General features: G+C 37.2%; 1 protein-coding gene across 1 annotated transcript in view; it reads left to right on the top strand.

Moving 5' to 3' along the window:
- Positions 1-16614, top strand: part of LOC122803814 (extracellular calcium-sensing receptor-like) — a 170764-nt gene that overhangs the window by 36799 nt on the left and 117351 nt on the right. The window contains exon 3 of the mRNA XM_044073500.1: positions 11488-11715. Within this exon, the coding sequence (XP_043929435.1) occupies positions 11488-11715 (228 nt within the window). The remainder of the gene's footprint in view (positions 1-11487; positions 11716-16614) is intronic.

Here is a 16614-nt window from a genome sequence, read left to right as displayed (position 1 = left end):
TCCAAAAGTCCACATGGACATATTAAATTCACCATTCAGCCAACAGTGTTAGCAAATGGGTCAGAAATGTACCCTTCAGTTAATTTCACTAACTCTTTGAAGCCATATTTTCTTTACAATCAACATCTTTTAAAAGACTCATAGGACTACCTCAGTAGGTTCACCAATGATTGTTGGGATCCCACTGCATTTTTAACTAGTGTATTAGTGGATCTTTTTTAACATTCCACAGGTTGTAGGGCTTTCTTTGTTTAATGAGGCCACATTGGAATGTTCCTTATTAACTGCCATGCAAGTCAAGCTATGGGTTGGTCTAATGGAAATAGTACTCTCAAATAATTTAATTGTTTTAGGGAGAATATTCCAGTCCAATAAAAGGGTTAGCTATGGGGATGGTTTGTGCCCCCATTTATGCAATCTTGTTACTGGCTAGTTGGGAGAAGATGTGTATTTTGAATTCTGATTTTAGAGACAGTTGGAAATACCTTCATTATTTGTACAATATTTTCATCCTTTGAACTGACACTATAAAGTGTTGTTTTTTCTGATTTCTTTAAAAGTTGTGAATTTTTCTCAGACTCTGGAAAGTATTAATATTTTGTATGCAACCATTTCAGAGACAGAAGTGTGTTTTGTTTCAGATACTTTTCACAAACTCTCATATTTCCACAGCTATTTACACTATAACAGTTGTCACCCTTTTTACAGAAGAAGAGTTTAGTTAAAGGGCACTTGGTAAGGGTGGCCAGGATGGTTCAAATTTTGCTACTTTTCTAATAGAAATGGATAAGGTTTTGAAAATGTTTGCAGAAATGGGCTACCTGATTGATTTACTAACAGCCACTGATAATGAAATTACTAATGGCTGGAATAATAGCTATGATTTTTGTTAGGACAACTGCTGCCTGCTGGCTTGATAATTAGTGATGATTATTCTTTAAAAACCCCTCTGAGAGGTCATTGGATTTGGAATTTAGTAAGACCACTGGTTGAGTAAGGGATATAGCTGAAAGAAACTGGTAATTTTTTGAAGTAGCACTGAGTTACTAATTTTTTTTAGAACCAGCCCACAATTTGTATATAAGAAGGGTCATACTCTTAAAAGTATCTTTGAAATTTTGTGTAAGGTTGAAAGTCCTACTCATGTCAATAGGAGTATTATAAAGTGTGGACATTGTCCTCAATGTAAATAAATAGTGCAGGACAAGAGTATTATATTGAGTAACAGCCTCAGGTCTAGGTTAAGTTTAAAAAAAAAATAAATTGTGCAACTTCAAGGATTGCATATTTGGCATTATGTCTGTCTTGTCCAGCTTTTTTACATTGGAAAGACTGGAAGGATTTTAAGGAATCATATATATCTGGATCAGGATGACTTCTCGCAATTACTAATGCATGTTACAGACACTCCCTGAATTTTCTCGGTTATAAGTAGTTTAGGTTTGGTATTATTGATAAGGATTCTAGAGACCATAAGGGATGTATGATGCAATCATCATGAAACATTATAGCAATTGAGACTTGATCTACTGTACTGTCAGGAATTAATTATTCTATTTTTGTTTCTATTGTGCCCTTATTGAAACGTTGGGCATCAAAACTGTAAAGATTTTTATGTTTTTGAGTGCATATATAATGAATATTCATAACTTAATAATTTATTTTGACTAATTTTTCATGGATAATTTCAAGCCTAGTGTATTTATTGAAAGATTTTAAAAATTTGATTGAATTAGACATGGTAATATTTGATTGGTTAATTATTGACACATGACTTGTGCATAATATTCAAATAGGTTTTTGTGATTTGATTTCTTGATTCTGATGAAATCCAAGTTCGATATCATAAGGGATGAAAGCACTAAACCAACATTTCATTAAACATTTTTATATATTATTCTGTGGATTTTATTTCACCAGTCTGCTTTGCAGTTTCTGACTTGTGTGCAGTGTTGTTTTAAGAGTGTACTGTATTCAATAATGGGCCTAATGAAGGAAGCGTATGGAGACATTTTAATATCCTTGGACATAGAAGATATATCCTTAGTAATCAGTTGAGCTAGATAAAAGCATCTTCTAACAACATGGGATATATGAGGATCAGAGGAGAGCTCATTGTTTACAAGAGTACCAAGGTTTCTAATAACAGTATAATTTCTGAGGGGGACACCATTAATGTGGTAGAAGCATGGGTACTCCTGTCTTCAAAAGGATACTTTATGGTACTTTTTTTGCATTTAACATAAGGCTGTGGAGTAGGCACAATTTATTTGTACATGCTGACTCTACTCAAAGATCCTGGCAGTCATTTATAATGGCACCAAGTTTGCAGTTATCCACAAACATGGTCAGCCAGAAGACCTTGGCATAATTTTCAGTGTCTGAGAAATATATACCAAATAGGATTGGCCTGAGAACTGAGCCCAGGGAGATGCAATAACAGGCTTTTTGGATGACAATGTGTCCCCAGTCTAACTTGCCAGGTTATATCTATGAGCCAGTCTGCCACTAAGTGAATAATATTGGCGTGTACATTTAGTCTGAGTGACTTGCTTATCCTGCCCGAGTGTAGAAGGCTGTCAAAGTTCTTAGCAAGGCCAAGGTATGCTGTGTCCACATTTTTACCTTCATACAAGCATGAGTGACTCAGAAGTCAACCACTTTAAGAAGGGAAGACTTACTCTTAACAAATGCAAACTGATTGGGGTATTGGATGGCAGGCTCCCATTTTCTGAGTTTATCAGGTCAATAATAATGCTCACCATTGTTTTTCAGGTAAGGCTTGTAAAAGTTATAGCACTGTTATTGCCTAAATTAGTTATGAGACTCCCTTGTAAAATGAGATGACATCAACTAATTTCCTTGCCTCAAGCACAAAGCCATATGGTATGATGGGGTTAAACAGATTGTGAAATGGGTCAGCGAGGCAGTACATCATACTGGTCAGGAAGGGCTCCAGCACATTATCAGGCCACATAGAACTAGTGTTTTTCACCCAGAGAGAGAGAGAAAGAGAGAGATAGATAGAGCCTTAAGGATTTGCTGTGAGATCTTTGGTGGAGAAGCCTCCAGGGAACCAAGGCTATGAAGGCAAGGTGATGATAGGTGGAAGACGTCTGCACTGAATTTGTCTGCTAATATGCTGACTATGACCTTAGGGGTTGAATAGGTAGTGTCATTAGGTATCAACTGTGAGTAGGTTGGGTATTATTTGTAAGTTTCCTGACATAGTTGAAGAAGGGCCGTGGTTGCCCTTGACAAATGGGGTGATTCTTTTAGCTTCTGTATGTTTTATTTTGAGGTGTGGTCTTTTCAGTTTGTTTCTAATAGAGAGTATTTTTTTCCTTTTTGCTGTACAGCTTATTAATTCTGTTGGTTGGTGAAGATGGACCAAAGAGATTTATTTTTAAACTTGGGCTGTATTTGTTACAAATCATGACTGAGGTCACAATCCATGTGTTAAGGTAAGAGCAGATGGTGTCATTGAAAGCAACAGTTTGCTACTCATTCTTCAAGGGAAGGTCTTCTTAAGCTCCTCAGATTCTCATCAATTTAAATCAGATTTGTGTTGGAGAAATCTTTGAAGATACTATAGTTTGTGGGGGCTTTAAACTGAGTTCTAATGATGAAAAACACCGTGTAATGATCATACTTAAAAGAGAAAAGGTGTAACAAATGTAGAGCACAGGGCGAGTTATATTTGGAGTGAACAAATCCAATGCATTGGAGCCTCTAGGGAATATATGGTCTGTTTTAATGAGTTTGCATTCATAAAGTCTAACAGTTGTTCAGCACATTTTGTTTGTAGTAGTGTAAGTGCCCCAATAAATATGTGGATATTTAAAATCAACAAGAAAAATGTTCCTCCATGCAGTACCTTACTAATGTATGCTAACTCTACCCCTAACTTTGCTCCTAACACTTCACATCACCTTAGAAAAAATGATTTTGTAACAGTGTCACTATTCAGACAAACCCCAGGTGTTTGCATTGGTTTACAATCAAAACTTGGAAACTGCATTGGTTGAACAGCATGTGGTCGAATGGCAGTTTTCAAATTGGCAGAATGTCGAATCAAAACATATCGACTACACTACAAGGAACGGATAGTGTAGTTCGAGTATTTGGGTTTGACAGTGTGCAGGGAGATTGTGGTTCAGTCAGGAACAGGGAATTAGCCCATTTCCTCACTGTATTGCAATCTTGGAGTTGGTATATTTAGTGTGCAGGGGGTGTGGGGGGGTGCAATGGGCATACCCCCCCCCTGCAAAATAGTACAATTAACATACCATTGACTGTAGAGTGTAGCGGTACATTAAGGTGCATAGCAGGAGGTGACTAACATCACCTCTGCAATGTCGAATACATCAATCTATGGCTGTTGATGCATTAATCTTTGCCTTGTTTTCTGTTTCAAAATTCTGAATTCAGCATTTCAGGTTGACATTCTGAACGGTCGACCAAAGCGTATTCGGAATTTCAGTAGTTTTTTAATTTCTCCAAATCTTTTGGGTTTCTGATACCATGATGTAAATGGACCCCATTCCTAAGTTAAATTATGATTAAAGTTCATGAAATGAGTATTGTTTCAATCTTTGATCTTAGCCAGAAGTGCTCTTCGCAGCACCAGCAATGTGCTCAGTAATAATTCCTTCTGCAAATCATATGGAGTTACATGGATTGGTAACATATCTAAGTACGATTGTAGATTCTTTTTTATAACACCCATTGTTCCTACTACTATTGGAACTGTCTTCACAGTTTTCTTCCACATTGCTCTCATTTCTGCCTGCAGATCCTGATATTTTATGACTTTGTGTCTGTCTGTAAGCAACACACTGTAGTCACTGGGTGTGGTGATTTCAAGATGAATGCTACTTTTGTCTTCTTTTCATGGACCACTATATCTGGTTTTCTAGCACCTATCTTTTGAACTGTTGGAAATGGGTGATCCCAAGTGATATAAATTTTATAATTTTCTATGATGCTTTGTGGATCATGTTTCCAGTGTTTTTCAGCCACTTCAGTACCATAATGTTTGCTCAATTCTCAGTGCAACAGTCTTGCCACATTATTATGCCTTTCAGTATACAGTCCTTCTGCCATTAGTATGTCACAACCAGCAACAAGGTGTGTGACTGTTTCCAAATTGGTTTTACAAAATCTACATTTGTCTGTTTCTCCCACATGTTCAATGGACTTTGTAAACCAGCGTGTATGTAGCCCACTATCTTGGGCCACCAATATTAACCTTTTATCTCTTGGTTTGAATTTGGCTCTCCGCAACCATTCCTGCATTCGTTCTTGATCAAAATGAGGTTCTTCCAGAAGTTTTCTATACCTGCAACTATATTTATGCATTTTCCACATTTCTTGCCTTCTCATCTGGTCCTTCACCTTATATATTTTTTTTTTGGCACATTCAGTTGCTGCCTGATTATTATCTACTTCTGGTTTGATTTCCATTCCTGCTTGATGCCGATATACTTCTGCTAGATTAAGCAGGGAAATCATCTTAGATTTATTCACCTCATGTTTCAAAACTTTCACTACATTTGGGTCTTGAGATGTCAGCAGATATGTGTGGAGTCCCATGATTACAGATCTATACATGTAATCAGTTTCAAAGAGGCCCATCTCTCCTTCAGAATGGAGAATATATCATTTTGGTATAGACTGATTTCTATAAATCATTTGTGAGCATAAAGCATCTTTCTTGTTTTCCTATCTAATCTATCCAACATGTTTTGGGGCCAGTCAATCACGCCAAAACTGTAAGTTCGGACAGGAAGAGCAACTGGTTAATACCTTGGTGTTTGTTCCTAGATGCCAATGCTGTTTTCAGGATTAATTTAAGTCTTCTAAAGTATTCCTTGCTAAGTTTTATTCGTATTTGTTCATATTTTATTGTTGATCCTTCATCACTTCCCAAATATCTATACACTCCCTCTTGCTCAAATTCTTTTATATCACATTCTTGCTTTAAAGGTTGCTTTTGCACATTTATCAAGACCAAATGACATTCTTGTATCATCTGAAAAAGTTTTGACAACCTGCAGCTGTGCTTTCAGTTCCTTATCTGCTGAGCTGTAGAACATAGGTTATGACTGGCAGACCCTCTCGTATTCATGTAGACTGGCCAGGCAGTTGTGAACATAAGAATATCAGGATGAAGCCTTCTATTAATGCTGCACCAGACATTTTACAGAACAACCCCACACAAGCATGTCATTGCTTACTTTTAAACCTGGATTCATTCTCTCAGAAATCTATGGCAGTGTCACTTACTGAATTCTCTGTGAAGAAAGTTGGTTGAGGACTGCACCATTGTCTGGGATACAGCTTCCCAGTATTCAGAATGATCATGCTGATTGACACAAGCACTACACTGCCTGTTTTCTGCTGTTTTAGATTTTTTTTGTTAGTGTCTCAGTGCTATTTTTTCTGCTGTTTTAAACATTCTCTAGTGTCTCCCACTGAAACTAAGGGCAACTAGTAGTTGTAGCATAGTCCAGATACAGACTGCTGCATCTGGAACTGTTTATTTATTTTATTTCATTTATTTATTTTTTTTTATTTTGCATTTGTTGATTAGGAAAGTTCGACTGGACACAGGTCCATTTTCAGCGGAGGCCCAGGGAGAAAAGCTCCACTTAAAAAACAGTCTAACAAATAACAATTTTATGAATTACAACACTTTCTCCTAAATGCATACAATATTATACAAGAACATATTTTACATTTCTTCACAGATATATGTATAGATACAATTATTTTAACTGTTTTATTAATAATTATTATTATCATTAATAATTATTTTAATTATTATAACTGTTTGCAATGGTTTGTTTGTTCTGAGCACATTTTCCAGAATGTCTTGAATTGGAAGGGCCTATCTGTACTTTAATGAGAAGATTGTGCTGATTGGAACCTGTCTGGTAAAGGCAGGCCAGTCTAGGGCTTGAAATAAGCATCGTTATTGGTCATTTTGAATCTTTTAAAGTTTTTTTAAAATTTGTAGCTTCTGGTATTTAGACCCTGCATTTGAGCAGGTTTCTGCTTGTTTGTGCATTGTGCAGCACCACGCACTGCCATGCAATTGTGCACCAAAACCTGACAGCTAAATTCAACTATTTTTCCCTAAACAGGCAGAAATATTCATCTAAAGAGCTCCTCCATGATTGATTCTGAAAAGCCACCACTAGTGACAGCAGTCTTCACCCTAGTATTATGGACAATTGGACTACTCTTGTTTCTCTTGCCAACCTTGTTGACTTTGGTCTCTTGAGGCAGTGTAACAATTTCTTCATTCATACCAACAGCTCTCTATAACTCAATCTAGTACAGAGTGTGAGAGATGTATCTACACCAAGAATCTTGAATCCATGCTCTCCTTCACTCAAAACAGTAACACAGAGAAGGTTGTCAACTCACCTACCAATACATATGCACATAGTACCACTATTCATACAAATAGTACGCATCAAGCATGAAAATCCACATACGCGGAAGTTCTCTCAAAAAAATTACCGCAACACCAGAGACCTCCAAAAAATAAGACTGCTGCAACTAACACAGTCCCCACAGCACCCATGACACATAGCAACACCAGTGTTTCACCCACAAAGCCCATAAGGTGTAACACTCAAAAAACAAATTTTCTTGTCATTGGAGACTCAGTAGTGAGACACATGGATGTCCCACTCACCAGGTTTGACAAAAAGGAAGTCACAGTCAGCTGCCTGTCTGGTGCCAGGATTTGTCAGATCATGCATGCACTCAGGTCTCTTAGCAATAAATGCTATTATGACTCTGTCATAGTTCATGTTGGTAAGAATGACCTGAGATGTACCTTACTGGATTATATGAAGAGAGACAAGGCTGAGCTCTCTGAGTATGTGTCCCAGGTAGGTATGTCTCTAGCCTTGAGCAGCATACTATCCTCACCTAGAATGATGCTACAGTGTAAACAAAAAATGATTGAGTTCAATAATTGGCTTAGTTTTTGGGTGTCATTCAATGGGGATCCAGTTCCTGTCAGCCTGGGAAGCCATGACCGACAAACTTTGCTGCTTTGCCAGAGACAGTTTGCACCTGGCACTACTAAACTTTCGGCTGCTGGCAAATGCTCTTGCCTCCCCTATAGTGCCTTTTTTAGGCAAGGTCTTGAAAACAACATTACCAATATGAAATTAACCAATCAGAACAAAATAAGGGTCATGCTGCTAAATGCAAGGAGCTTAAATCAAAGACGGCACTCCCTGGAAGCACTTCTATCACTAGAAGATGTAGATGTCTGTGCAGTCACAGAACCTTGGTTCAAGACCACAGAGAATATCCTGGCCTTGCAAAGCTAAAATGCCTTCCACACCTTTAGATCACAAAGTGAACATGTGAAAAGCAAAGGGGGAAATATTTCAGTTTATGTTAGAGATAAAGTCACCTCCTGTTTAGTTAAACTGGACAACTCCATGGAGTTATTCCAATTCCAGGTTATGGTGGGTGAGACCCCTATTCAAGTCATAGCCAGTTGTAGACCCCCCCATGGGTCACAACACCCATGAAGCTTACTTGACCAAACTGGACACAATCCAAAATTTTTTGGACACACTGGTTATGGGGGATTTCACTTATCCCACTGTCAAATGGGAAACCTATGCTAGCCCTAACTCACTAGTGCAAAAGTTCCTTGACTCTGTTAATTCAAATGCCCTGGAACAAATTTTCAATATCCCAACAAGAGGAACAAACATTCTAGATCTGGCCCACACCAACATGTGAAACTGATGCACTGCCACAACTGTCAGACCCTCATCAGTTAAAACTGACCACAGATCAGTCACCTTCGAGTTGATACTAACAACAGAACTCACAAAGGGTGAAATCAGACTAAAAAATCTTCACTAAGGAAAATTATCCCCTCCTATATGAAGACATAAATGTATTCCAAGCCCCACCCCAAGCTGGAAGTGGTAACTACCCTGAAGCATACACTAAAGCCCTGTACAAACACTTTCATAAATGTATAAATTTGGCTGTACCAGAAAGAATTAAAGCCAGAGCCCCAAGTAAAAACAAATTGCCATGGTGGACATCTAGCATCAACAAACTTTACAATAAACACAAAAGTTGCTTTCCAAGAAAACAAAAGTAAGGCCCCAACAATGGAAAAGCACCCTCCTCAGCCTCAACAGGCAAATAAGACAACTTCTCAAATCCTCAAAGGGCCCCTTTGAGAGAAACGTAGCAAGTACTGCCAAGGATAACCATAAGGCCTTTTGCAGCTATGTACATAGCTTAAATGTTAGGACCTAAGCATGTGCAGAACTAGTGGCCAATGATATCACACACATAGCAAATGTGCTAGCGGATAGATTTGGTGAAAGTTTCAGTCACTTATCCGCTCCCCCCACAATTCACCACAAACCTTCCCCTAAACATCCCCCTTACACTACATATCTGAAGAACAGGTAATCAAAGCCTTATCCAAGGCAAAAAATACAGCCTCTATGGGACCAGATGACATCCAAGGCTGTCTTCTAAACAGGCTAAAACATGAACTAGCATTTCATTAAGTACCCTTTTCAATCATAGCCTAACCACAGGCTTTTTTCCTGCAGAATGGAGAACAGCAACAGTTATTCCCCTCCACAAAGGTGGCCTAGCAACAGACTCGGGGAATTACAGACCCATTAGCCTGACCAGCCTCATTTGTAAGGCCATGGAAGGTATCGTTATGGACCTCATAAATAAAGCTATAGGTGACCTCCAAACCTTAGATCCTACCCAGTTTGGCTTCATAAAGGGCAGACCCCCCCTGTTAAATCTTGTGGATTTCTTTGAAAATGTGACCAGGAAAATTGATGAGGGCAAATCTGTGCACACAGCATGCCTCAGCTTGGCAAAGGCTTTTGACACAATCCCACATTCAGGCATTACTGATAAACTTAGCAAACTGAATATAAACTTCTTCATTGTTAAGATGGGTTGCCAGCTGGCTCACAAACCAGACACACACTATCAAAGTAGGTGACTCCACATCATCCAGCAGACCTGTTACCAGTGGGGTACCACAGGGGTCAATGCTGGTCCCCCTACTCTTTGGTATATACTTCTCAGAAGTTCAGGTCAAAACTAAGGGGTTGTGGCTGACCACATTTGCAGATGACTGCAAACTAAGTACAATCATTGAATCCCCAGATGATGTCAGTATACTCCAGGAAGGTCTCATGCAGATCAACGACTGGTATATTAGTCATGGTCTCAAACTGAATGCAAAAATGTGTCATCATTCCCTTCAGTACAAACAATGTCCCGTCACACTATCAAATCGACAAAAATACACTAAGTACCCATGAAGTGGTAAGGGACCTGGGATCACAAGTTGACTGCGACCTTAACTTTGATCACCATGTGTCTACTGTAGTAAGGAAAGCTTTCTATGTAGCACACTTGATTAGTAAAGACATCACCTTGTGAGCAAAAGAGGTTATAACCCCTCTATACTCAGCACTTATGTGGCCCATAATTGAGTATAGTGCCCCATTCGGCATGTACCATACTAAGCACCTACAGTTTCTAACAAAGAAAATCAAGGGGCTCCAGGATGTGCCTTATACGGACTGACTAAAGTCCCTGTCATTATACTCCATATCATATAGACTTCTTAGGGGAGACATATACTTGGCCTACAGAGCAATTCAAGACCCAAACCTAATGAACTTGTTGCATATCTAGCAATCAAATGGGACTAGGGCTACTCATTCTAGGGACCTAAATATGTCCTGCAACTTAAATAGGACATGCTGGAGGGACAGATTTATCTCTCAGCAACTGCTGTATCTTTGAAAATGGCTACCAATTCATGTGAAACAGAGCACCTCTAGGACACTGTTTAAGAGGAAACTGGATGAGTGGATGGGTCATCATAGTGCCCACAACCCTTCTGGACATGGGCAGTCATCACTAAATGCAATCTTGGGTACTGACTAGCATTTCTATAGTATTACATTGGGATGAAAAATAACCTCTGGGTCGATAGCCTAATAATCTCCTATGATCCTATAATCCTATCCTATAATCCTATAAATTTCAGTTATAACAGTCCTTAGTGGATGTAGTCCCTCCAACTTCAGAGCAGACAGGTGGAGCTTGGTTCCTGAAACTAGATAAGGTGAAAACGTAGAATAACAGTACTGCAGACAATGTTTAGTAATAGAAATGCATTTACTGTTTTGATATTGCGCAGTAAAAAACACACACTTATGTACACTGCCTTGTTTTTCAGCAAGTCTCAAAGCTCTCTTTAGCAAACTAAAACTTAGTTCATTGCATTTCTTAGTATGATCAGTATACAGTAACACTGATATATTATAAACTGATGGAATAAATAACAGAAAGAAATTACAAGAACAGATACATTATAAACTGATGGAATAAATAGAAAAATTACAAGAGCATTTTCTTAAAATAGCTTTCTCTTTGCAGCTCTTCCACTATATAAAGAACATTCGCTTTCGGAATAAAGAGAGTGAAGAAGTGTTCTTTGATGTAAATGGTAACCCTCCAGGACTGTACAGCATTTTAAACTGGCAAATAACTCCAGAAAACACTTTTAGATACCTGGATATTGGTCGCTTTGACTCCACTGCTGCAGATAATCAAAAACTAGCAGTCATCTTGTCTGAAATACTATGGAATACAGGTCATGAAAAGGTGAGGTTACATAAATGTCCTTTTGGGGGTCAATTTGTAATTTTAAATATGTTCCATTTTATCATTACACAGATGGAGCAGGTATTTAGTGAATGCATAAATTATAGTTTTTTAATTTCTCCAAATGTTGTGGGTTTCTATTACTTTTATGGGAATAGACTGCATTCTTAAGTCTAGGTACAATTAAAATGCATGAGATTGCATTGCTTCAGTCTTTGATGTTTGCCAAGAGTGCTCTTCTCAGCACCCACAATGTACCCAGAACGGCTTCCTTCTGCAGTACAGCTGGGATTACATATATTGGTAGCTTAGCTAAGTATGATTGTAAATTTGTTTTTATCAGTCCTCTTGCTTCTACTACTATTGGAACTACCTGAACATCTTTCTTCCACTTTGTTCTAGTTTCTGCTTAAATATCTTGGTATTTTATGACTTTATATGTCTCAATGCATAAGACAGAAATAATTGCTGGCTGTCATACCTTTCAACCTCTTAATGCAAGAAATCTGGACAAAACCTGACAAAATGGGGGGAACAAAGGCCCAAAAATGGCGACACATTTTAAATATTGTTCTTATAAACTTAAAAAGTTGCTAGAGTTACAGGGTTTGTTTTAACATACATTTTCTGAAGGATTCAAAGTCTGAAACTCAAATGTATGTCATTATTTAGTGACTTCAGTCCTCAGATCATCTCATTGTGATTTGCCAGAAAACCACAAATTTTTCTGAGGAATGGGCCAAAAATATGAGGCAAAAACTCTGGACATTCTGCGAAAATCTGTACCGCTGAGAATTGTGCTGGCTGTATCATTTCACTGATCAACATTACTTTTTTAACACCTTTTTTGAATTATTACTTGTGACATAGACAAATTTACATTTATATAGAAGAAAACTGTATTAACAAGTTCACGTATACAAACATTATATTTTACATATATTGCTATATATCATATAACCTAAACAACATTACATATATTATTGAATTCTTACCCCTTTTTTTAAAAAAAAAAAAAGAAACATCTTTATTACACCATCACTTACAGCATAGGCAATCATACATTTATATAAATGAAAACAGTCCACAACGACACAATCCTACTTGCAAGTATTTTTCATCTCAAGCCATACTGACACACTCCCGGTTGCAAACATTGCACTTCACTTATAATCTACCCAGTCATTTTTAGTCAAACATTACATATTTTCTTATGTAGTTTGCTCTTACCCTTTTCTAAAGATCTCAATTCCATGTGTTTTCTTTCTGTTACTATATTCACTACTTCTAGTATAGCTGGTTTAAATTTTGATTTCCATTTTCTAGTAATTGTTTTTTTGGCAGCTGCCATAATTATACACAGCAAGGCGTTACCATGTGTAAGCAATTCTGATTCTGTATCATAGCTCAGAAAAATCATCTCCCTCATCACACTAATCTATCCACCCAGCATCCATGACAGTGGATCCTGCATGGAATCCTTTAAGTCCACCAACTCACTGTACTCCTAGAAAATATGTTCCCAGTTATCTGTTTTATACCTGTCACACCTCCAACATTTGCTATCTATCTGAGGAAAATGTCTCTGGAGTCTACTTGGGTATAAAAATAGCTATGTAAACATTTTCAAACAAAAGTCCAATCCTAAATCTTCTAGACTTTGTTGCATATTTGGGAGACATACAAATAATCTCCCATTGTTTCTTTGTGAATTGCTTATCCAATCTCTCTTCCCAATCCTTTCTAACCTCCTGTGATTGATTGTTATAGTTATCATGAAATATTTTTTCTTGGACTACTATATCTGGTTCTCTTAAATCTATTTTTTGAACTGTTGGTACTAGGTGATCCCAAGTGGTCCAAACTTCAACACTGCCAGTGATACTTTGTGGTTCATGTTTCCAATGTTTCACAGCCACCTCTGCATTTTAGTGTTTGTACAATCCTGAATGCAACAGTCTATCACATTATTTATTTAGTTATTCATTTTTTTACATTTACCTGGGTAATATCTGACTATTATAGTGCCTTTCAGTATGTACACCCTCAGCCATGAGTATATCATACGCAGCAGCAAGATTTCCAATTGTTTCCAGCTGTTTTACTGAACCTGCATTTTTTGTTTCTCCCACGTTTTCGGTAGAGTTTGTAAACTAACGTGTATGTACCACACTATCTTGAGCCACCATTATTAGCCTTGCATCTTTTGAATTAAACTCACCTCTTCATTGACATTCGTGTGTCAGATCTTGGTCAACATTTAGTTGTTCTAGAATTTCTTTATACTTGCCACTATATTTCTGGACTTTCCAGTCTTCATTTCCTTTCGTCTGGTTCTTTTCTTCGTATTCTTTGTTTTGTTTTTTGGCACTTTCTGTTTTTGTCTAATTTATATCTACTTGTGGTTTGATTTCCATTCCCACCTTGTTCTGAAATGCTTCAATTAGACTAATCAAAGATGTCATCTTATTTGTACATGTTGATTTTCATTCAGGCCATTTTACACTCACCAGAGAATGCTTCTAGTGCATGCATAACAACACAGTCACTTGAACCTAATGATACAACATCATCTGCAGATGACAAAGATGCCAAACTCATACCCTGAGACTGGCATGTTTAATAACACAATCACTTGAAACTAATAATACAACATCATCTGCAGACGACAAAGATGCCACACTTATACCCCAAGACTGGATGCTGTCTGGACCTTGACTGTGCCTTAACATCCATTCTTTGAAAATTTTAAACGAGAGAAAGCAAGAAAGCACTGACAGAGTCCTGCATCCACCTTAATATATTTGCAGTTTTTCATGTGTATTTGTAGTATACAAAGCCCAAATAGGGATGATCCTGTAAAAAAGAACATGTGGTAATCCTAGTTTCATCTCATATTTATTATATGCTGCAGTGTTAAGGTTGCTGAATGACATACCTTAGATGATGGTGGGAATGCATTTGCTCTTTTATTCTACTAAAAGGCAATCTTTTAGGACAGAAACTTATTCCCAGGGGGCTGATTAGGTTTTGATCCGTACAGGTGAAACATTCCTTAGTTTAGGTGCAGAGAACAAGAATGTGTTTGTGTAGCATTTTAAGGATTCTTGTGGGGTATGGCTGAGAATTTTAATGTCCTACTCATGACTTTGAATTTTAGTACCTTGGCTGCTTAGTTTTTTGTTTGAATTTATATTACGGTTTTATTTACTAGCTTAGTTATAGTGGACAAAGTCAACTAACAAACGGTATCAGTTGTGAAAAACTCCACTAGACAGGGTTGGTATGGAACCTGACAAAGAAGACACAAGACAATAGCACTCCCTTGTGTACCATGGATGTATCTTGCTTTTTGTGTGAGGTGTTTGCAGTTTTTTAAAATAGTGCCCTGGCTGCCTCATAGTCAGCCTGATACTTCCCATTGAAAGTTCTGGCAACTTCTATTTAGGGAAACATAGAATTGTCCTGACTTTTGTTGAAAGGATGAGAAAGATCGCCATTGGCCAAACTGTGAATCAATATGTTTGAAAGAAGAAATGCAGATAATGAATAATGCACAAGTTGAATTATGTGCAAAACTTTATGTTAGCGCTTTCATTCAGTTTTCTTACATGAACTTCTTCAGACAAAATTTAAAATCAAAATGCACAAGTTAAATACTTTTGGTCAATCATGACATCATAAAATTAATTAGTCTTAAAGTCATACACCCTCTCCAACAGGCTAAAATGCAGATGATTGTGTGCAATATATATCACACAATACATGCTATAAAAAATATTAACAGTGTATAAAAATGTATAACGATATATATATATATATATATATATATATATATATATATATATATATATATATATATATATATATAGACACACACACACACACACACACACACACACACATCTCTCAAGAGATTTAAGTTTCAAAATACATTTTAGGTAACACTGATCATTAAGCCCTAGATATGTTTATGCATTCAGCCTAAATTGCCAGGCCAGTTCTTTTTCTTCCGATCTAAAGGACCAAGGTCCACCTCTAACATCTTTAGTAACTTGTTCAGTAACTAAGTAGTGGAAGTGGTGGCCACGATTCTTAATAATATGTTTTGTTAAAGCACTAGTACATAAATGTGTTTGCTGATATTGTACTGATGCTCATACAGTCTTTGCCTAAAATGACATTCCATTTTACTGAAATAAAAACATTGGCATGCATGGCAAACAACGAGGTACACAACACCACAGCTGTTACAATTAAATTTTTTGTAAATGTCATAAGTACGGTTGTTAATACAAATTCTGCTAGTCACTTCCATATATTTGCAGAAATTACATCTACCACATTTATACATCCCAAAGCTGGTATGTACAGATCTAGTTTTTTTATCAAATATGTTTTTCAAATTATGGCCCCTTTTAAACACCATTGCAGGAGTACCACTATTTGTTGTCTAATTACTGGGTTGTCACTAAGAACAGACCAATTCTTAGTAAAGATGTTTCTCAAAACTTTGGCATCCAATGAAAAAGGGGTAATAAAATTCAAAGAAAATTTGTTATGTGTACCTGGGATAGTGAAACGAGTTTGCCCTGCATTTGTTGCCATAGTTGGTGAATCTTTGATGTTTAAATCCACTGTGTTAAGTGCTGAAAGATCATTATTAAGTATGGGTTTAAACCAACCAGAGCTCCTTTTCCTACATACTTCTTCTTTAATTTCATTTATCAGATGTAAGGGATACCCTCTTGCAATAAACATTTCCTTAAGTAAATCACACTGATAGAAAATCAATCTCCAAAGAAATCATTCTGGCCGCTCTCACGAGCTGTTCTTTTATAACTGCTCTCTGTAATTTTCTTTTCTGAACTTGAGCACTAGCAAGGGATATTTACAGTT

This window comes from Protopterus annectens, chromosome 6.part0, assembly GCF_019279795.1.
Source record: "Protopterus annectens isolate FY-2018-M chromosome 6.part0, PAN1.0, whole genome shotgun sequence".
Lineage (NCBI taxonomy): Eukaryota > Metazoa > Chordata > Ceratodontiformes > Protopteridae > Protopterus > Protopterus annectens.
Note: the sequence above shows the minus strand (reverse complement) of the source record. Positions and strands in the feature narration are given on the sequence as shown.